The 23,596-nt window shown below is 40.1% G+C and overlaps 1 protein-coding gene across 1 annotated transcript in view; it reads right to left on the minus strand.

Moving 5' to 3' along the window:
* Positions 1–23,596, minus strand: part of TRPC4 (transient receptor potential cation channel subfamily C member 4) — a 191,618-nt gene that overhangs the window by 115,951 nt on the left and 52,071 nt on the right. The window contains exon 2 of the mRNA XM_067563036.1: positions 13,250–13,654. Within this exon, the coding sequence (XP_067419137.1) occupies positions 13,250–13,627 (378 nt within the window). The 5' untranslated portion in view covers positions 13,628–13,654. The remainder of the gene's footprint in view (positions 1–13,249; positions 13,655–23,596) is intronic.

The raw sequence follows: 23,596 nt of genomic DNA on the forward strand, positions 1-23,596 counted from the left end.
TCTGATTTGCATAATCACTATATAGTTATTTCCCAGTAGTGGTACACCTATACTCTGATTGGTTATTAATGAGTATCAGAATTAATGGATCTGCATATACAGAATGCATGATTATTTCTCAATAACTGTATGATGAATATGGAAACCTCTCTTCTTTGACTGGTGGCAAGAACTCCAATGCTATGGTTGCTTACTCAGAATGTTCAAGTGATTTGCCACTAGCAAATGCGCAGCCTCAGTGTCTTACTCCTTTCAGCTAAGGCCAAAAGATTTCAATATGTATATTAAAAAGAAGAAAAAACATAAGGAATGAAAGCAAATGGTGCTGTGAATATGCAAAAGGGATTTTTTTTTTTTTTACAAAAGATTAACCCCTACTTTCTTGCATTTTCCCCCTTCAGACTTAGCCCTGCTGTTCATCCCACCCCACCTCATCTTGTTTTTTCTCCTTCACTCGTGTGCTGCCTAATGTCTACACTGCAAACCCTCCAGGGCAGCATCCTTGCCTAACTGTATATTCCATGATTCGTCCAGCACACACATTTGGATATGGTACAAACCATCATGATAAATAATTACAACATTATTTCCTCGATATTGCAAATATCCTCTTTCCAAGAAAAAGCTGAACATTTACCAGTTAAGATATTGATCCAGCAAGCAACGTTTTGTGGATAAACCCCCTGGCAGGACTGGGGAGTAAGTATGGCTATAGATAGGTACGTATGTATGTTATGTTATAAGCAAGACTGGGAGTGTCACCTATTATTAACATTGCCTAAAGCATCCCATTTTAAAATGCTGTTTTCATTTGCTTATATGTTTGTCAAATTTTAACTGTTTGGGCTGAAATTTTCCATATTAGGTGTCTGCCCCAGGCTGAATTTTTTGGAAAATTTCAGCAAGAACTGTTTAGCCATTTCCAAGAATGAGGCTAATGAAAAATACATTGTTTTGGTCTATGTTAAACAATTCTAGTGACCTTTTTTTTTTTTTTTGAGACACGTTAGCACCTGCAGGCATTGGAGCAGGGATCTGTCATTTGATAGCATGTGGCCTTTTTGTCAGGCATGTGCCTTTTGCCTTTTCTGTGAAAATCTGCCCAAATTTGACTAAGTTATAGGCCTTTGAAATGTCAGTGTTAGCACATGCTCAGTAGAGACTTGCTAGAGTTTTGCAGCTAAATTCCCCAAAGATTCCATTCACACTAAGCATGCTCCAGCCCACGGCTGAGCAGTATTTTCCCTGAAATTGTAGCTCAGGCTACTGTGAGCCATATCATGGGTAGGCACCAGAAATGAAAGCAGGGAGCCTGTCTGCTGGTGCCCAGGTGATGTCATTCTACACTCCAGGTCAGAGAAACATTTAAATACACTCTTCATTTATGCATATCCACGTTATACATATTTTTACTATATACCCTCTGGAATTCCAATAGAATAACTTAAAAAAATGAATTCCCCTGCTGTACTGGTGGAAAAGTTACAACATTGATTTGTCACTCTACTAATCAATTACTTCACAGACGTTGAAAAACCAACTGTCTAATTTTCCAAAAATGGGATTCCAAAAATACCCATGCACACAATTATAATAAAGTACATACCATATATTGTGCCACCTGCACCTATCCCTAACATTAAGTTAAAGTTTCTGCATTCCATTCTATTCAATTATCTATTTAAAGTCTCCTCCATTCTGTTACATGGGTGTGTATGCACAGTGCAATATAATATGATATAACAACCAGTTATTGATCCTAAAGTTGAAAGGAAAGGAGCTTTTCTCAGTAAGATATTCTACTATCTGTCAGGATAATAGGCAACAAGCTCCTGGCAGATAGTGTTTGAGACATATGGTTATGAAAAAATAATAATTTGGAAAAACTTGGATAAGTTTCCTCAACTCAGCCACTTTAAATCCTGTTATTCTCTATTACATATGATCCAGCAGCTGGTGAAGCTAGCAAAGTTTAGAAAATATAATGCAAGTGACAAAAATGACCTTTTCCTGAATTGCTGTAATGGATGCCACAAAAACCTCACTCACAAATTTAATAACAGAATGAGTCAAATAGAATCCAAAACTGTTAAACAATATATACCTCATTAGTAGGCACCAGATGGCACCTGATAGATACATATAATAATAATTAATTCAAAATCAGTCTAATATATGTGATGAGTGCTGTCTGAAATGCAGAGTATTCTGCATGTGGAAGATAGGTGGGAACTGGGGATATAATGGATGGCTCATGATAGACCCTTAAATAGGAATTTCTAAACTCTATTTAATAATTCATTTTAGTTTAATCAAAGGTTCTCATGTTGCTTTTTGAGTATGATGCTGAAGTGAGTTATTCCACTTCACTAGTTACCCCTTTTTCCAGGTCGTTTATGAATATGTTGAACTCACGTGTCCCAGTACAGATGCCTGGGGGACACCACTATTAACCTCTCTCCATTCTGAAAACTGACCATTTGCTCCTACCTTTTGTCTCCTATCCTTTATCCAGTTACTAATCCACGAGAGGACCTGCCCTCTTATCCCATGACTGCTTACTTTGCATTAGAGCCTTTGGTGAGGGACCTTGTCAAAGACTTTCCATGAGCACATGCCAGTGTTTGCATTTGCAATGTGGAGACTCCTGTTTGCACAGGAGCACTCTTGCATGTCCAGAAATGAGGCATACCGCTGGTAATCCAGGCCACAATCTCTGCTAAAATGACTTGCAATGTTTATAAACACATCATAGTTTTGTGCAGATCTTCATCTTTTATATGTGTGAAACATTTCATAACTATTCCAAAGTATGCAAACTAATTAATAGATTTTGCAGTGTTTGCAAAGCCAACCAACAGGGTTTATATTGGGTGTCTGGGGGTGTGTTGCTTGCATGAGTGAATGTGAGTGTTGTGGATTATGGAATACATGTCTGAGTTCTCCTCTATAACTAGGAAGTTTCAAACTGACAGGGAGATTTTTTGCCAAAGACAGTGGAAGTTCAAAAACTCTCTCAGGATATGTACTTACAACCTTAACTATGGCTTCCCTCCCAAATATTAGGCTGTTAGTGTACAGAGACAACTGGCTATCATGCTAATCAGATACGTCTCTTTGTCTACTTGTCCTTCCCCACTCGTCTGTATCCGTTTGTTGTCTTTTATCAGATTGCAAACCCCTTGGGGCGGGTGCTGTCTTTTTGTTCTGTGTTTTTGCAGCGCCTAACACACTGGGGTCTTGGCCCATGATGGGGCTCCTATGCATGGTGGTAATACAAATAATACATAATTATAGAAAATATAACACATGCACAATTGGAAATCCTAACTTCAGCCTGCTATATCTGGAATTCCTTGCATCAACCACATGGTAACCAACCTACAGCATTTATTGTTGGTTATTATTTGTACTCTAGGAGTGTCCAGAGGACCCATTGTGCTAGGACCCATTAGAAAAACTTATCCCTGAGTTTGTACAGGCGTAAATACCTGCCCTTTCCTGGTTACTATGCGGCCAGTCCGCCGTCCAATCTAGTATTCAGTAGCTAAGATAATCTAAAATCAAGATCTAACCTATAAGTAATATTTATTATTCAATTAATTTTAAAATTAAATTAAATTACATGAAAGGACAGTTAAACATAGTCAACAGGTCAATAGTATGAAAACTAAAGCCCATTGATAAAATTTAAAATATGGAGAATAAATATATCTATATCTAAAATATATCTAAAATCCACAGGATACACGAAATGAATGTTCGGGTTCACTGTTTATCGCTAAAAAGAGCCAACATATCCGTCGTAGCATACATAGCAAGTCTGCACACACTTTCTTTAAAACTTTTAAATTTATCAATACCTAAAATTTTAAAAATTTCATCATTTCTTTCACTCCATTTACCTCTCGCCCCAACCACAAATCCAAAGAAGTGGATGATCTTCCCACCAGTGAGCTGCAGCACCTCCTCCTCCAACTCAGAGTAGTATGCCTCCTTCTCAATGTGGGCTGCCTCCACACTGTCAGCGTTGTCTTCCCATCTAACTGTGACATCCACAACGGCTACCACTCCTTCCTTTTCAATAATGAGGTCGGGTTTTCTCAACTTCCCTTCTTTATTATGAAGGTAAGGTTCAATCAAAATTTTACATCCTTTGTTTCCTACTTTATCAATTAGTGCTTTAACTATCCTATTATGTCTTTTAATTCTTGCTTCTTTCATTTTTATGCACTGACCAGAGATATGAGGAATTGTCTCTTTGACCTTACCACACCATCTACATAACCCTTCCTCCATCTTCCGTCCTCTTGCTAGAGCTTCCCTGGTGGGAAAAACATTCGCTCTCGTTTGCAATGCCGCAATCAGAGAGGAGGACTTGGCCAAGCAAGGATATTTTAAAAACGAATTACTAATACCATCATTTTTAAAATATTTAATACCAATTCCCTGACATCTTAAATTACTCCATTTTAAAAACTCTTCATCTCTCCACGTTTTAGGATTAGCCGTTTTAGCACTATATATTAAAATTTTCTCCACTAAATTTTCCCCAGCATATAAAAACGAGAAATCTATCCAATCATCTTTGGAGACAATATGTCTCCTCCATTTACGAATTAACATGTTTGGAATTTGGGTACTAAATTTTGTAACTGCTAAACCCCCATCTCTAGTTCTAGCATAGAATAGCCCATCAGTTGTACACTGGGGAAGATGTAAAATCTTTTTAAGAGTGTTCCTAACTAAAACATCTAATTCATTTAGCATATAAAGTGGCGGCTCAATTAAAAGTAATTCATAAAAAACTCTCGTTAAAATGTAAACTTTTAAAATTATCAATTTCTGCGCAGGTTTTAACGGAGCCTTACATAAACTTTCACACCAATCAATTAATTTTTCCTTAGGGGAATTATTAGCCACTCCCACCCATGGATCTATTCTTGCACCTAGATATCTTTCAGACTCACCAGGTTGAATATAATCAATTAATTCATCACCTAATCCCCATTTATCTTTTGGGTTAATAACATATGTTCCCATGCTTGGGAAAATATGAAAGCCCTTTGTCTTTTTAACATTTACTTTTAAACTTGAATTTTTACAAAACTGATTAAGAATTTTTAAATTCTTAACCATCCCCTTATAGGACCTACTTAATATAGCGTTATCGTCGGCAAAGGCCAATGAAGTTATCTTTCTACCCTGCACTATAAAACCATCTCCTTCATCTTCCAATTTATATAAAAGAGGGTCCATGGCTATATTAAATAAAATAGGGGAGAGCGGGTCACCTTGCTTAACTCCACTCTTAATTAAAATAGGTTCTGTCTTATCCTCACCAACACTAATTTCAGTGTAGCAATCTGTATACAAATCCTTTACAATATCAATAAAACTCTCTGATATCCCAAATCTCTTTAACCCCTTTAAAATGTGCCCATGGCCAACCGAATCAAATGCCTTAGCAAGATCAATAAAAACAACAGCTATTTCGTCTTTATTTTTCTTGGCCCCTTTAATTAACTTTTCTAAAATCGATATATTTTCCTCACAGCCAGAGGCTGCGATAAAACCTTTTTGTCTGGGGCATAATTTAACAGCACTTGATAATCTTTTAGCTAAAATTTTTGTATACAACCTAATCCAAATCGAACCAATAGTCAATGGCCTCCAAGATGATATTTTCTTCAACTCTTGTGGATCCTTGACTTTAGGAATTAGGATTGTACGATTGCTTTTAAAACACTCTGGAATCTGTCTATTTAAAAACCAAATATTAAAAATCCTTACTAAAATCCTACTGTCTAAATTATAAATATCCCATAAATCCTTAACCTTAATTCCATCTGGTCCAGGAGCACTACTATTATCAATCTCTCTTAAGGCTTCTCTAATTTCATCAATTGATAAAGGCCAATTTAAAATTTCATTATCTACCACTTCTTTTACTTTTGGCCATCCTCTGGTATTCCCATGTCCTTCTCTACCCAAAATTTCTTTATAATAGGTTTCAATCTCCTTAACTGCTATCTTACATGTCGCTTTATCAGGTTCTCCCATAATGATCCTAGCCAACCTTTTCTTATCTTTTTCAAAGAGGGTTTGATAGAATCTAAATTTAGCTTTTCTCCCAGCATATTTTCTATTTCTATTAGATTTATCAGGAGGCTTACCCACTTTTCTTCCTTGTTTCCCATTATCATTCTGTATATTATTTTCTTTATTATTTTCCAAATTCTCTACATCTTCATGAGGAGAGTTCATCAACAATTTACATAATTCCTCAAATAATCCCCAACCTTCTGCTACAGTGGCAGAAGCATTTAATTGCTGTTCAATAAAATCCAATTTCTCTAAAATACGAGCCCCATTACACCTAACTCCTGTTAAAAACCTATCAATTAAAATTTTATCTTTTAAAGGTTTAATTTTCTCACGTGGAGGAATATCTTCTAAAATATCTCCCATCCCGCCCTCTTCCCATAAAACCATAGAATCTTCATCCTTTTTAACCTTATTCTTGGCCAGGTCCCTCCTCTTATCTGATATTTGCTTATTTGTTTTTGTTTTTAATTCACTTTCTATACACTTATTAATATTTCTAATCCCTGCATATTTTATTTCAAGCTGAATCAATAATTCAATTTCCTCTTCTGTCCCTACCCGAGAGCGACTTGTTTTCCCAACCACTCTAGCTTCCTTTCTTTCCTCATTCCTCACCGCAGGATGCCTATGTCTGATGTGTTGACTCCGCCCCGAGCGAGTGTAGAAGGCAGACCCACAGACCGTGCAGGCATACTTCTTCTCTGAGTTATCCACCTCCTTGGGCCTGCACTTGGGGTAGTGGCAAGCTATGTTATGGAACTGCGAATATTTACCACATTTTTTGCAAATAACTCTTATTGAAGTGCTTTTATGTACATTATTTATATGCTTCGCCCATTTACCGAAACTAGCTAAAATTTGTGAACATATAGGGCAATCTACGGGATATTCTAAATAAAATATTCCCTCTTTAAATGAACTACTCTCTTTAAAACTAGCTGTATTCATAAAATTTGTATTAAAATTATCTCCTAAAATATTTCTTCTATTTTCCATAAAATCATGTTGTAAATTATTAAAATTGGTATTATTATTATTAAGATTATTAAATTCTATCAAATATGGATCATCAAAAGAATCTAAATATTTGTCATAAAAGCTAGATTTAGAATCGATTATCTTAAGGTCACTATATAAAACATTTGTAAAAGCCATCGGTAAAAGATTAAAATCTAAAACTTGGCTCTCACTAAAATCCTCTTGTTCCTCCCGAACAACACTCTTCTCTCCAACTCGGAGATTAAAATCATCCATAAAACCAGCTATTCCATCTTTTACTCTATCTATAGCATAAGGAGATAGCATCGGTCCGGCTCTATGAATAATACCCCTAATCAATTTAACACTACTAGCCGGGGTGTCGAAACTAGTAGCGGGGGCGTTTTTAACCCGGTCCAGCGCCAATCCGGTATGAAATAAAATTTCTGTTTTCTCCATAGATTTAAAAGATACTACCCTTCACAGGGGGAGGCTACCCTTTCCAGGGGGAAACTAACCCGTTACCAGGGGGGACTAACCCGTGCCTGGGGGAGGCTAACCCTTACCAAGAGCTTGCAGTCTAAGGAGGTGGGGGAAGGAGAGAAGAAATTATAATTGGTCTGTGATGGGCCAGCATATACAAATCCCACAGTGGGCCCAAAGGGTTAAAAGGCAATACTGGGCCCAGGTAGTCCCACTCCTCTGGGTCTGGCAAGCTCGCTCCAACTGGAGGAAAAGGTTAAAAGAGGCTCAGAAGCCCAGGCAAAGGGTGGTGGACAGGCTGGAAGAGAGATGAATCCTTTTCTAGGAAGTCAGCCTGAAGGCTGAGCCTGAGAGGACACCACAGGGAAGGTAAAGATTCAGGTTGTGCCTTTTTCAGTCCCCCTTCCCAGCCCCCTGCACCTTTTTGAAACCTGCAGGGTCCTGGTCATTTGGACTCTTTTGTTAAATGATTTACTGGACCTCAGGGACCATACCCCAAATTGAAGAAGCACATAGATAGGCAGTAGCCCAGGCTGGAGGCTTTGACTCTCTCCAGGGATGATCCCCCCAGACTTACTTCCCACAGGGTCCTGGATCGGGCCCTAGTGGAAAGGAAGAGCCTGAGTCCCTTTACCATGCCCTACTTAAGAGAAAAGGCCCAGATGTGGGTAGAGGCTCCAAACACTTAAGGCTTCAGATCAGGCATCTCTATCACCTCTGACAGAAACACAAAGGTCAGGTCTGCTAGCTGCTTTCAAACCTCTGAACAGCCTGTCTCATACTCCCATTTCACAGATGAGGAATTAAGGCCTTCAAAGTGACTCAGCCGGGCTACTGCCTATCTATGCAGAGTCAGGTGCTGAACCCAAACCTGCTGAGTCCTAGCCCAGTACCTTAACCACAAGACCATTCTTCCTTCTTTGACATGCTTCCTCCTACCCTATGAGCTATGCAATAGGGTAAGAAATTATGGAAATGAGGCAAGCATAAAATGAATATAATTTCCATCTATTTATGCTGAGATAAAGCCGTTGTTCTATAAAGATGTTATGCTTTTACTAGGGAGCAAAGAAAGCAGACACACACAGTTGGATAAGGACCCAACAGATTTCATTCTTTCACCAAAAATAACATTGAATTCCTATTATTTTATTGACAAAAAAATTATACTTTTTACTTATCATCTGCAATTATATCCATAGCAAGTACAAGATATGGTAATTATATGATATTGTACGCATTGCCTATGAAAGGACTCCAATCATTTCAATGCACTATGCATTTAAATGCATTAATATAGTACCTATAATATATGGAAATTGGAAGAGACAAGAATAGAATAGAACCTTACATCTATTTATATAGTGGTTTTCATGCCACAGAATCCCTAAGAATCTGACAAATTATGATTTACATCCTACCCTACCTCAATAGGGCCTTAAAATGGGTCTGGTGTAGAGCAGTGGTTCTCAACCTTTCCAGACTACTGTACCCCTTTCAGGAGCCTGATTTGTCTTGGGTACCCCAAGTTTCACCTCACTTAAAAACTGCTTGCTTACAAAATCAGACATAAAAATACAAAAGTGTCACAGCATGCTATTACTGAAAAATTACTTACTTTCTCATTTTTACCATATAATTATAAAATAAATCAATTGGAATATAAATATTACTTACTTTTCAGTGTATAGAGCTATATAAACATGTTGAAAAGTTCCAGAGGGGTAGCCGTGTTAGTCTGTATACAGCAAAAACAACGAGAGTTCTGTAGCACTTTAAAGACTAACAAATTTAATTTCTGTAGGCATAAGCTTTCATAGGCTGTAACCCACTTCCTCAGATGTAAAGAATAGAAATCACAAGGCACATATATACATATCCAAGGGAAGTAACAACAATGGGGGAGGTGGACAAAAGCAAGGTCCATTCAGGAGAGTACTTGAAGCCTATTCACAACCGTTGATTAGGAGGTGAGAATGTGTAATCAGAGGCAATTATTTCTTGTAATGAGATAATCATTCCAAGTCCCGATTCAGATGCAGTTTGATTGTGTCATGTTTTCAGATGATTTCAAGCTCAGCAGTTTCTCTTTGAAGTCTGTTTTTGAAGTTTTTTTGTAAGACTATAGCAACTTTCAAGTCAGTGACAGAGTGTCCTGGGAGATTGAAGTGTTCTCCGACTGGTTTATGGGTGTTATTATTTTTTTTGTCTGATTTGTGTCCATTTATCCTTTTGCGTAGTGATAGTCCAGTATGGCCAATGTACATGGCAGAGGGGCATTGCTGGCACATGATGGCATATATAACATTAGTAGATGTGCAGGTGAATGAGCCCCATATGGTGTGACTGATGTGGTTAGGACCAGTGATGTTGTTACTAGAATCGATGTGTGGGAAGAGCTGGCAATGGGGTTTGTTGCAGGGATAGGTTCCTGGATTTCGCCATCTCCGACTCAAGGAATATTTTCATCACACCAATGAACACACTAACTCACAGATCCCTTCCTACCAACGCTACAAGAAAAATAATTCTGCATGGACTCCTCCTGATGGTCGAAACAACAGACTAGACTTTTACATAGAGCGTTTCCTCTGACGTGCTCAAGCTGGGATTGTCGACAAGCAACACCGCTTACCCCATAACCTCAGCCATGCAGAACGCAACGCCATCCACAGCCTCAATAACAACTCTGACATCATAATCAAAGAGGCAGACAAAGGAGGTGCCGTTGTCATCATGAATAGATCGGATTACGAACAGGAGGCCGCCAAACAACTCTCAAACACCACATTCTACAAACCACTACTGTCCAATCCCACTGAGGAATACCAAAAGAAACTACAACATCTACTTAAAAAACTCCCTAAAGAAACAGAGGAACAAGTCTACACAGACACACCCCCTGAGCCCCGACCAGGGTTATTCTATCTGCTACCCAAGATCCACAAACCTGGGAATCCTGGACGCCTCATCATCTCAGGCATTGGCACTCTCACAGCAGGACTGTCAGGCTATATGGACTCTCTCCTCAGGCCCTATGCCACCAGCACTCCTAGCTATCTTCGTGATACCACTGACTTCCTGAAAAAACTACAATCCATCAGTGATCTGCCAGAAAACACCATCCTAGCCACTATGGATGTAGAAGCTCTCTACACCAACATTCTACACAAAGATGGATTTCAAGCCATCAGGAACATTTTCCCTGATGATGATATGTCACAGCAGGTAACTGAACTTTGTGACTTTGTCCTAACCCACAACTACTTCAAATTTGGAGCCAATCTATACCTCCAAGTCAGTGGCACAGCTATGGGCACCCGCATGGCTCCACATGCTATGGGCACCCGCATGCCAACATTTTTATGGCTGACCTAGAACAACGCTTCCTCAAAACTCGTCCCCAAGCACCTCTCCTTTACCTACGCTACATTGATGACATTTTCATAATCTGGACCCATGGGAAAAAGTTCCTCGAAGAATTCCACCAGGTTTTCAATAATTTCCACCCCACTATCAACCTCAGCCTGGACCAGTCCACACAAGAAATCCACTTCCTGGACACTACAATACAAATAAATGATGGTCACATTAATACCACCCTATACCGAAAACCAACTGACCACAATACGTATCTTCATGCCTCCAGCTCCACCCTGGACAAATTACACGATCCATTGTCTACAGGCAAGCCTTAAGATACAACCGGATTTGCTCCGATCCTCAGACAGAGACAAACACCTACAGGATCTCTATACAACATTCTTAAAACTATATACCCACCTGGAGAGGTGAAGAAACAAATTGACAGAGCCAGACGGGTACCCAGAAGTCACCTACTACAGGACAGACCCAACAAAGAAAACAACAGAACACCACTGGCCATCACCTACAGTCCCCAGTTAAAATCTCCCCAACACATCATTAAGGATCTACAACCCATCCTAGCAGATGATCTGTCTCTCGCTCAAGCTGTGGGAGGCAGACTTATCCTTGCTTACAGACAGCCTCCCAATCTGAAGCAAATACTCACCAGCAACCGTACACCATACAACAAGAACACTAACCCAGGAACCCACCCCTGCAACAAACCCTGTTGCCAACTCTGCCCACATATCGACTCTAGTGACACCATCACAGGTCCTAACCACATCAGTCACACCATAAGGGGCTCATTCACCTGCACATCTACTAATGTAATACATGCCATCATGTGCCAGCAATGCCCCTCTGCCATGTACATTGGCCACACTGGACTATCACTACGCAAAAGGATAAATGGACACAAATCAGACAAAAAAAATAATAACACCCATAAACCAGTCGGAGAACACTTCAATCTCCCAGGACACTCTTGTCACTGACTTGAAAGTTGCTATAGTCTTACAAAAAAACTTCAAAAACAGACTTCAAAGAGAAACTGCTGAGCTTGAAATCATCTGCTAACTTGACACAATCAAACTGCATCTGAATCGGGACTTGGAATGGTTATCTCATTACAAGAAGTAATTGCGACTGATTACACATTCTTACCTCCTAATCAGTCGTTGTGAATAGGCCTCAAGTACTCTACTGAATGGACCTTGCTTTCATCCACCTCCCCCATTGTTGTTACTTCCCTTGGATATGTATATATGTGCCTTGTGATTTCTATTCCTTACATCTGAGGAAGTGGGTTACAGCCCACGAAAGCTTATGCCTACAGAAATTAAATTTATTAGTCTTTAAAGTACTACAGAACTCTCGTTGTTTTCGCTGTATAAACATTTCGTTGTCTGTATGAGATTTTAGTTTGTACTGACTTCGCTAGTGCTTTTCATGTCGCCTGTTGTAATACTGAGCAAGTATCTAGATGAGCTGATGAACCCTCTGGAAGACCTTTTCGTATCCACAGGGGTACACGTACCCTTGGTTGAGAAACTCTGGTGTAGAGGATGGCTTAGTGCAGTGAGGGGGAGGTATAGAGAAGCACACCTGAAGCTTCTTTCAATTTATTCTAAAAGAGATTTTCTGTATAATGATCCATCTTTTGAGGAATGATAGGGAGAAAGAACAGGCTGTACCTTAACTCCTATGAGAACAGGTTGAGGGCCTGTCACTACGCACACAGGCAAGGCTGAGGTTCTGACCACACAGGCCATGGGTCATGCTGACCAGGCCTCACAGTCACTGAAGTGGTAGTTGGTTTCCACATCAAGCGATGTAAATTCTAACTCCATTAAAGTCTTTTGCTATTGACTTCAGTGGGACCAAGATTTCACCCTAGTGTTCTCTTCCTATTGGGTTGCAATTCTGCATGAAACAGGATTTTTCTCCAGGAATCCTTTCATCAATGAAATGGCAGAATTATCTGACCTGGAATTAATGTTCAAAGGATACGCCCAGTTTCAAAATGCATATTTAATCGAAAGAGAGTCACCTGTCCCTAAAAAGCACTTGTTTTTATCTCCATGTATTAGCATGAATTCTCTTATCTTATTGCACATTCTGCATACCCAATGCTAAGGACAGAGACACTCAAATCAAAATGAAAATGATACAGATCATATTGGAAACACTACATGTTGAATTAGAAATAGTCAATTAAAAAAAAAAATCTTGGCTCCCTTTTGACAATTCCTGGCATATACCTACAGAAACTTAATTGCAAACCAAGAGCAAGAGTGAATTTTGCACGTACCTGTTTCTCCCCACTAGGCTTTTTGTGATTTAATAAAAGTTCCACAGCTCCAACTACCTCCTTTCGTATGGCATGCAGCAGAGCATCTCCAACATATACATTAAAGCTTAAGAGCAGCTCAATGAGCTCCAGGTTCTCATTTTCAATTGCAATAAGAAGAGCTGTTCTTCCAAGAGGATCAATGCAATTAATATTGATCTTGAAATAAATTTCTGCTTCCTCCAGAGCCTTCTTCACACTGGCATAATCTCCTTTCTCCACAGCATTCAAGTAGGCTTTCTCAGCAGGGGAGAGTTCAGACTCTGCTCGTACTATACGAAGAGGGATGCGATCTCTGTAAGGGGCATTGACGCTTCTTTTGTAATAGAACTGGGCCATATTTTATGCCATTCTAATACTTTGTCTCTGCAATTTAAAAAGAAAGTGTGCATCAATTATGCATTCTTGGAACACAGTTCAATTTATTATTACTATTATTGTATATGTATTACAGTAGCATTTAGAGGTCATTTTGCTAGGTGCTATACAAACACATAATGAGAGAGAGTCTCTGCCCAGAAAAGCTTGCAGTATAAATAGACAACACAGTCAAAGGACAGAGGGGAAACAGAGAAACAAAGAGATGAAGTGCCTTAGCCAAGGTCACAGTGATCAAGCCAAGCACTCAGGTCTCCCTACACTGAGTCTGGTGCCTTATCAGCTAGATTTTGCTCCTTCCTGGCATATTCTATCAAGCCTAAAACAGACTTGAGATGCAAGGTTCAGATCCAGATGTGAACTTTTTAAAATCTGGTGTATTTGTATCTGATTCAGCCTTATCTCTATTAAACTAACATAATCTAGCAAGTGTCTTTGCCAACCATCAATTTCTTAGTCTGATTTGTAGGCTACAGTTAGGAATTAAAAAGGTAAAATAACTTTCATACATTGCCAAGATATGCTTAACATGTAAAAACCCCCAGGACTAGTAGATAATGGTCAAGGTTTTGGTTTAATCCTTAGACATTCTAAACTAAAACAAATATCCAATCATTGTAATCATAAAGCATTTCTAATATCTTAAACATCACAAAGCATATATGGCTTTCTGTAGGCAGAGCTCTACAAACAGTGAAAGCGAGCTGAATATTAACCTGCTGCTTGTGTTATGTGTGTGTGTGACAGCAGACAGATTCTTCTTGCAACAATTTGGTGGGGGTAGGCAGACAGGAGAGGGAAATAATACAGCGGTTACAGACAGCACCCATGGCCTGCACTCAAAGCTGCTTTGTCCTTTATCCTCTGTGACTTGTCAACCTGCCCACCAGCTGTTTCCCACCTGATTCAGAGGTTTACACCCCTCCCACACCAGAACCCTCCTTTACCACCCACCAACCCTTGTCCGGAAATCATTATTCCCTCCAGACCATATGGCCCTTCTCCTTCCAGAGGCGATACTTGAGGTGGCTGAGCTGATAAACTTAGGATTTGTTATAAATAGTTCCTGGTCCCCTCGAGCCTCCATTTTGCACCCTCTCACTGTTTTCCTCTCGCCATCTGCACTCTTCTCAGGTCCCTGCTTTCCCACCCACCCTCTTACCTACCCCCCTGGAGCTTCAATGACTTCCTGGGGCAGTGAGTTGCACCAGTTAATTACTAGCTGTGTGAAAAAGAATTTCCTTTTATTGGGGTTGAGTTGCTCACCTGTTAATTTCATTGAATATCCCCTTGTTGTTGTGCAACTTGAATTATTTACCTTTCATTAAAAAGAAATTATTGTTTGTCTTCCTTTCCCCTTTTGCAGGGGAGTTATTTTGGCTCTATCTCCTGGGTAAGGTAAAAAATGAATGGGATACATTCCTAGTGCAACTCCATTTATTTGGAATGAAGCAAGGGATGAATTTGGCCCCATGAGATCAGAGAAGATGGAGGTGCTTATGCCATAATATGAGCAGAGCAGTTTATAGAAAGAAAAGTTTTGACAACATTATGGTGAACTTTTCATTTTTTATGGTACTATTATTTCTTAACTCAGAGATGGGCATTAAGGTGGCTTCAGGCTTTCAGAAATCTCTAGAGAATATGTGAAACTAATATCTTGATTATTGGACCAGGGATTAAAAAGGAAGAATAAAATCAAAGCCTTTCCCCCCCTTCCTGCAGACATGCATTGAACAAACACATTTTCCTAAATAATACTTTCCTTCTTTTGGTAATTGTTGGTTCTTGTTGTTTTATTTATATTTTCAGGAAATAAAGATATTGGCTTCGTGATATGAGGATCTGATCTGAACTAAAATGTTTAAAAAACATAAGTAATTCATAGAGCTTGATAACTGATGTAGTGCCCTCCCAAATGGTTTATGGTGTATTCATGAGTCATAATAATCCTCAAGGCAGTTATAGATTTACCAAATTACCAGTTTGGAGCTTGACCCTCACTACAGATAAGTGGATGCGCATCGTCAAGCATCTTGACATATAGATTCACCGTGGCACGTGTTGGCATCCTTCCTTGGAGCTAGATGTGCTCTCCTTCAGAAAGAGCAAACAGGGGAAAGAAATTCCAGAGGTTTCCCTGTATTTCAATCTGTGGGGTCAAATTTACATGATCTCCTTCAGTTTATTTATTGTATCTTTCACAAATGGCTCCTCTGAATGTACCTACAATTTTGCAAGATTGCACAAAGCTTTTCTACTTTCATTATAATATAGAACAAAAAATATTCAGAAACACAAGCCTCACTCAGTAAAAGAGACTTTACACATTTCAAAATGATCTAGGGAGGATAACTTTTTAGATTACTGGAAATAATATGTTTTGAAAATTCTGCATTTCGCATGTCTCCAAATACAGAATTACTTGCGAAAAGCATTTCATCCTGATTTTCCATATCCAGCAAAATTATCATTAGCACAGCTGGTCAAATTATTCAGTCCAACTCATTTAGCTTACAAATATTTCTAGCTTTCTTCAAATATTTGCAAATATTTATTTTTTATGATTGAAATAGCTTTAGAGATGGTTGAACAAACAGTTGGTAAATAGTTTAATTTTATGTGTCAATCATGTAAAATTTTGTGTTTTTATTTGACCAACACACACTGTACACTGTGTACACTATACAAATTAAGATATGTTAAAAGACAAATTACAAAATGTATTGCTGTCTTATTAATATAATAAATCATTATAATTGCATTTAAAATGGGACCAAGATTTAATTACAGTTTATTCTGAACCAAAGTGGATGAAAGTTGGAAAACTAGTGCAAAATGCTAAATATAAGTTAATGTAGTATAGACCTCTGGCTCACACACTGGACCCCATAAATTGTCTAAGCTTAGCAGGCACTGCTTCATGTTTATGATGACCTCACCAATGGTCCAGTCTTGAAGTCCTTAGTACTTCTATTCAGACTCGGTTGCATGTGCAGCTTTAATGTAACCCCTCCCCTTGCACATATGCGTTATGAAATAGTCTTTAATTAAACTATCACATACTATTTTTTTCCCACAGAAGCATGGTCCCACTGCATACTTATCCATGGCCTTAGACACCATGAGGGTCCCTTGACACTAACTGTATGTAGTTGGACCTCCACTGTTTTGCAGAGAGTAGAGAGTGGCTGGCCTCCAGGGCATGCTTCCCTTAGAAGCAGGAGGAATTCTTCAGTAATTTGGAGTTACTTTTTGTGGAACCCACATTAACTTTCCCCTTGTGCCTTTTACCCCTTTGGGGCATATGTCCGGGTAAGATGGCCAACGACAGCATGTCTCTTTCAGGTGCTGTACAAATGGATAAAGGTCAGGCAGCTGGGATGATGGTAGGATGCTCTGTAGAATCAACCAGAGTGACTTTTGTGTTCCCCCATTGATCCACTGTTCTTCTTGAGGGGAGAAAATTACTTTAACGTCAGCAGCTTTAACTCATGTAGGTTTGGGTGTACATTTTACTTTATTGTGGAATTAGTGGTGGGAAGGTAGCATGTGCTACCACAATGTCTAAGGAGCACTTTGGATTTTGTTTGATGGTTTGCTTTTAGGACCAGTTGTGTGAGAAAGGTGGGGACCTCAAAGGTAGTGAATGTGGAACACTACACTCAAGAAACCTACACATTTAGAACAAGTGAAGAACACATTTCTCTATGATCATCTTAACACATTTTATGAGTATTATTCATGGCAAAAGCAAATACCTGACATTTATTAGATTGATGAGAGTGAGATCTTTTAAAGTCTATATCTGTGATGGACTGGGCTTAATCTGACAAGAACTCCTATTTGATATAAGGAGTAAGGGAAAGGAACTAATTTTGGCTAAGAAACAAAAAGACATTTATGTGGCAAGAGAAGTTGAATTTTGGGGTGCTCCTTTTGAGTTTGCCACTTACTTGTATAGTTCTTACTTGTACTTAAGATTACAAGATGCCAGGAACCCAACTGACAGCAAAACATACTGATTCTAGACAGTATGCAATGAACTGTGGATGATGGAGACAAACTGTCATGTCTCCCTCTGAGATCAGCCATCTGATGAACAAGATCACAGCAAGTCACAAAGTCAACTAGAGTACCCCTAGCTGGATTCAAGAGATATTGGACTTGAGGGTTAGAATTCTCATTGACTGCCCTGCTGACTGAACCGTGTTGTCTCCCAGTATTCAGTCTTAGTAGTTGGAATGGAAATTGAAGCCAGGTTTAGAATTAGGATTGGACCAAGGGTGCTGCTGGAACTGAGATCCAGGAACAGGTTGGGTTCAGAACCAAAAGCAAAGTCCATAGACAAGTCAAAATCAGTATCATGGCCACAGTCCAGGTGCAGGGCAGAGGTCAAAGCCGAGTGGTCAGAGTTTGTGGACAAGCCAAATCAGTAGCATGACTGGAGATCTTATAAAGGCCAAAGGTTGAAGCTAAGTTGTCAGAGTCCGAGAGGTCAGGAGGCAAAGGAAAAGCTGGAGCAGGTCAGTAGAGGTCTGGATGTCAGAGTAGGGAAGGACAAGATTGGAACAGGGCTCAGGCAAGGCTGGAGCAGGAACAGGAGCTGCATCAAGAGCAGGCAGGAAGTTTAGAAAGTCTGTTAACTACAAAGAAGCAGGAGGGTTTTTGGCTGAATAGTGCTGTTGTACAGACTGATCTGCAGTTCTGGTGGGGTTGGGAAAATTCCTGATCATTGGGGGTCATCTCTGCTCAGAGATAGGCTGCTGCCAAATGACTGAAGGATGAATCACTACAGGTTCCATAGGGTTCCAGGAGGTGGGTGGGCGCAAGCCTGCCTACAGATGAAGGCCCCTTCCCCAGCCTACGGGGAGGAGCTACTAAGCCCAGGACTCAACTACTTATGGGGGACAACTAATGAAAAAACAGGAATGGGTATGGGGGTCAAAGAGTCAAATGAAGGGAACTTGAAGTGGACACTGAGCAGAGAACCACAGACAGCACCCACTGTTCCTCAAAGACATCCACGGAGCTAGTGGACTCAGCCCAGAGGAACTCTGCCTGGAGACATGACTTCAGGGAGGATCAGAAATAAACCCCACAGTCACAGAATACCTCCCTGTCCAGATTCCTCCTCCTGGTATGGTGGATGGCCATCTTGGCCAGTGCCAGGAGGAGATTGATGAGAAGGTCTTGTGACTTTGTGGGGCCATGGATGGGGTGTGCATAGAGCAGAATGTGAGGGGAAAAATTCAGCCAGAACCCGAGGAGAAGATTCTGAGGATCCAGAAAAGAGATAGATGTGTGCCAGGGTCTCTCTCTCACCACAGAAGGGTTAAATATCAGGTAGGGTGGTTAACCAAGCCATGTACATGCCCACGTTCACAGCTCCATAAAGGATCTGTCAACTATTATCCCTGGTGCGCTGAGAGATCAGAGTTTAATATAGACTGGCCCACTGAGTTGCCTCATCCTCCACAAGTGTCAGGAGGTCCTGCCACTTGGTGTCAAGGTGGGACACAAGTGTGAGGAAGTGAAGGGCATGGAGCATGAGCACATACAGTTGATTCTTAAATGCAGTTCGAAAACAGACTAGCTGCAGGTCATGCAGCTGGCTCACGGAAGAGAAGGCCTGTGGTGCTCATGGAGCAGGGACCCGACAGCGAGGTGCAGAGGGCCAGGAGTGAGGGGTGGGCAGGGACACCCTCCTGCAGGACCCACTTGAGGAAGTCTCAAATCATGGCAAGGGTTAGGGTGGCAAGGCTGCCCTAACCTCCTGGAGTATACACAGTGGACACAAGGGGTGGAGAGCCACATGCAGTGGCCAAGTGCCAGGGCATCCACCCAGTTCCTCCAGTCATAATTCAGGTGGTCTCTGATCTTGGTTGCACTTGTCAGAGCCAACCTCCAATGCACCGAGGAGGACTCTGCCACTTGCACACAGAGATGAGGTTGTTTAGCAAGGGTCCATGAGGAGATTCCCCCCTTGGTGGCTGTCATGGACCTAGTTGCCGAGACCAGCTTCCAGGGCTGGATGAGGTCCTGGTAAAAGGCTGGCAGCTCGGAGACAACTCACAGAAGACCCCTCGGATGGAGGTAAAATAGCTACCAGTCATATTGGAGCCCTAGGAGGTGGCAGAGTAAGGCAGCTGAGCCAGCAGCCTGGTTTGGCTGTGGGTTTGCCTCACATTGACATGCAGTAAGAGACAAACAAACTAGCAGGCTGGAAAATAGAAACAATGAAACTAAGACATAAACTCTCAATATGGTTACACAGATTGTACCTTTCTAGATTGGCTCTTGTCAGGTTAAGACCGGCTATACTTGCATTACTTTGGTTTGAATGAATTCTTTTCTTAATAAATGTTTTGCTGGAATCCATGTGGTTTTAAGTGGTTGTTTGGAAATTTCATGCAGGCCATCCCAGAAGAGATGAAACACTTCAACCTCCAGAGCCAGCGTCACTCAAGATGTTGGTCAAAAAGAGTGCAGGCTAAGGGGTCCTCTCTCAAGAGTTAGAAATGCCTCATGACCAAGTTTAAGGGGCTTAAGATAATGATATATGATACAAAGGGTTTGTTTTCTCATTAAAATATGTGAAGTATGGATCAGTGGGTGACTTAAGGGTTATGGAGAAGTTAGAGCAGACCCTCAATCGGTGTAGAATCAGCATAGCTTTGAAGTCAACAAAGAGACATCAGTTTACAGAAGCTCAAGAACTGGCCTGTTTAACACAACTTCTTCTTCCAATAAAGCCCAAGTTGGCAGCAACACAGGAACAAATCTCGCTTGCCTCACTCACACAACTAGTCCCGATTAGATCAGTGTGGCTATTTGTGAGTAGAATGAGTAAGGTTCAGCTCACAAAGTTATAATTAGCTGATAGCTGGCCAGTGGTACATATGAAATGAGTTGGTCTCCTCATTCTCACTGGACAGCTGCCTTCATTAGAAACCGACTGCTGAAACTAGCTCTAACTGCCAGCATTCTCAGGAAAGAAAAGGAATGGACATGGAGCCTTAATTACCTGCTCCTCCTTACTGTTGGCTCTCTCTGGAGCAAAGTTAAGGCATATTGGTGGAGCAACGTGGAGAAAGCTTCCTTGTCGCTGTCTGAACTAGGCTTGTTCAGTGAATTAACAGAGGACTCCAGTCTGCAAGGCTGTCAGCCTGGCACCTATCTTGGAAGCAGTCAATCTGGGGCTAGGAGGAGAAAGGGATTTACCAGAGAATGCTTTAAAGGAGAAAATATTTCATCCAATTTAGTTGACCTCACTACCTCCTTGGCCAGTGTTATCCTCCAGATAAAATCAGAGGGGCTCTCCAACTTCATCTTTTATGAAGCAAAGCTTTCTATGCTCGCTGCGCTAAGCAGAGTCTCTTAATGTAACAGGTCTAACAATAGTGCAGACGTTGTGTGCTCAGGGTGAAATCCTGACACATCCGTGCAATACAGGATTCTCTCTGAAAAATGAGAGAGATACTTAAGGATGTTTATGTGAAGATTCACATGTCTTCTGTGCTTCATTTAGTGAAGTTCTAAAGAGAAGGTGTGGTTTAGTCAAAAAAGGGGTGCGGCTGGCACACTGCCTAACTATTACAAAGCTATTCTACCTAATAAAAACGCTCAAATGTGGTCCATGTCAGACACATACATTAAGCCACCCCAAGAATAACAAATTGTCCATAAGCACCCTCCATTGATGTAGAGCTGATAGGGAGCCAGCAGTGAACGTATCTGTGTATAAATATATTCACTAGTGCAAACAGTCTAATGCAGCCTGCTGCATTCAAAATCTTATGTGGATTTTGAGTGGGTCCCTAGAGGAGACTGAGTTTGTTAAAGAAAAACAAAAACTCAGTGACATTTGAGAACCAAGGATTAATGAGGGGGGATCTGGGCAGGCTTTTAAGTTGACTGGCTAATATCATCCCAGGTCCTCAGAGGTACTTGATCCAGGTTGCTTATTAAAAGAAATGTGACTCTATCTCTTGTACATTTTATAAAAACAAAAATAAAATCAAGACAACTTATCACCAAAGCAAAGGCACAATTAATAAGTATTAAACTAAACTCACAAAGCATTCCAACTATCAAACCAAAAGCAAAGTGAGATCAAGTAAAAAAACCTAGACTCAGTGTTTGATTGGAGTTAAACTATCAAGTTAGTTAAATTATAAAATAAATACCCAAAGCAATCCATCCTTATACAAAGGTGACTGGCCCATTGGTTATAAATCCCAGCTAAGGAATTTGATCAAAGTCAATCAAATCTGTAATTTCCATAGTATCTTAATATCTTAATATCCATTAGTATCTTAATATTGAAACCAAATTATCTAATGTCTATACCACAATCTCAAACCAATTATAATATTTCCTCCCTGGAATTCTATTCTTAGGTGGTGGTTAATCCTTTCTTTCCTGCCCCCAACAAAGATGCTATAATACAGACTTTTAAAAAATATTCTTGATAAGCGGAAGTTGGACAGCTTTTATTTACCAGAAGTTAGAGATGACAATTTCAAATCTCTCAAGACTTTTAAACACAGAACACAGAATGCACTATAATTAGTAATTTTATGAGACATTATTTAGGGCTATCAAAACCTGGAGAACATTTCTTTCTTGTGCCTTCTTCATGTAGACTTTATGGGTGCGCTCACATACATGCTTGCAAGCAGCTGCACTTTTACACCCTCAAAATAAAAAGGATAAAAAGGCTGGGATGTCTCCCAGCTAATAAAAACAAAATATATATATAGAAATGGGACAAATAAATCTCTTTATCTATTTATCTCTTAAGATAAAAGAGATTTGAAAATGCTTCAACTCTCATAGTCTCCGGGATTCTGAGAGATGGAGGTAGGACTGCAGTCAAGGACCAGATGGTGATATTCTGCTGGCTAGCGCTTCTTGCTATTGGGACTCCTTTGGGTGCAGGGAGAGACGGAGGAGCCTATTTCTTAAGGTGTGATGTCTTTCTCTTTCTGAGGTGATCAGTCTTGGGAGTTCTGGAATGTCAGGCTTCTTTCAGGTGGCTTATTGACCTGGAAGGTGCGGCTTCTCAGCCTTACCCTTGATTCTTAGGGTTTGCAAATTTGGCTTATTCCATCTGTGTTGCAACACCTCCCTCAGAGGTCTTTGGGCTAATCAGGTGCAGTACTACCTTGGAGCCACGCAACCTGGTCCAGTCAGGTTTAAATTAAATCACCCTTAGTAAGTAAAATAAAATAGTTGTTGTATTGTTTTACAATCCACAGGGCCTATAAGTCTGTGACATCACCCAAAATATCAAAAGTCCAGATACACAAGACCAGTTTTGAGGAAATTGGCATGGTCTAACTTGGGTGAAAAGGTTTTAAAAAGAAATTATGCCACCACCAGTTTAGGGAATGTTCGATGTAAAAATCCTGTTAAATAGCTAATTTGAGATGGAAAAACAAAACTAGCGACCAAACCAGTCACTCAACATTCATTCTTTAGTAAAATAAAAATGAATTCAAACTTATGTTCAGTCTTATCACCTTCAGCTCCTTCTTAGAGACAAGGCATTTACAATCAATTTTCTATTTTGGAACTGGGCTACAGGTCAAACAGCTTATCTTCTTCTTCTTCTTCTTCTTGATCGGGGAAAGTTACTTTAAAGCCCACTGAGATGAAACCTACTTGTAACATGACATTTTAAATTTTATATAGAGTCTGTATTCCCATATAAGCTATTCCTCTCTGAAGACATAACTCTGTTCCAATATCTGTTATTTTATTTAAACATAAAACTGCGCATTTGCCTCAGGACAGAAATGGGAATTACATAAGTGACACAGGAACATTTATAATATTTAGACAATATAGTGATGTCATGACTTCTGGGTGGTCAGAGGCGTGATTCACACTAGATTTACAATCCATATGCTTCAAAGGAGTTAT

Source organism: Emydura macquarii, unplaced genomic scaffold, assembly GCF_026122565.2.
Source record: "Emydura macquarii macquarii isolate MOO-44397 ecotype Brisbane River unplaced genomic scaffold, CSIRO-AGI_Emac_v2 contig_2473, whole genome shotgun sequence".
NCBI classification, from domain to species: domain Eukaryota; kingdom Metazoa; phylum Chordata; order Testudines; family Chelidae; genus Emydura; species Emydura macquarii.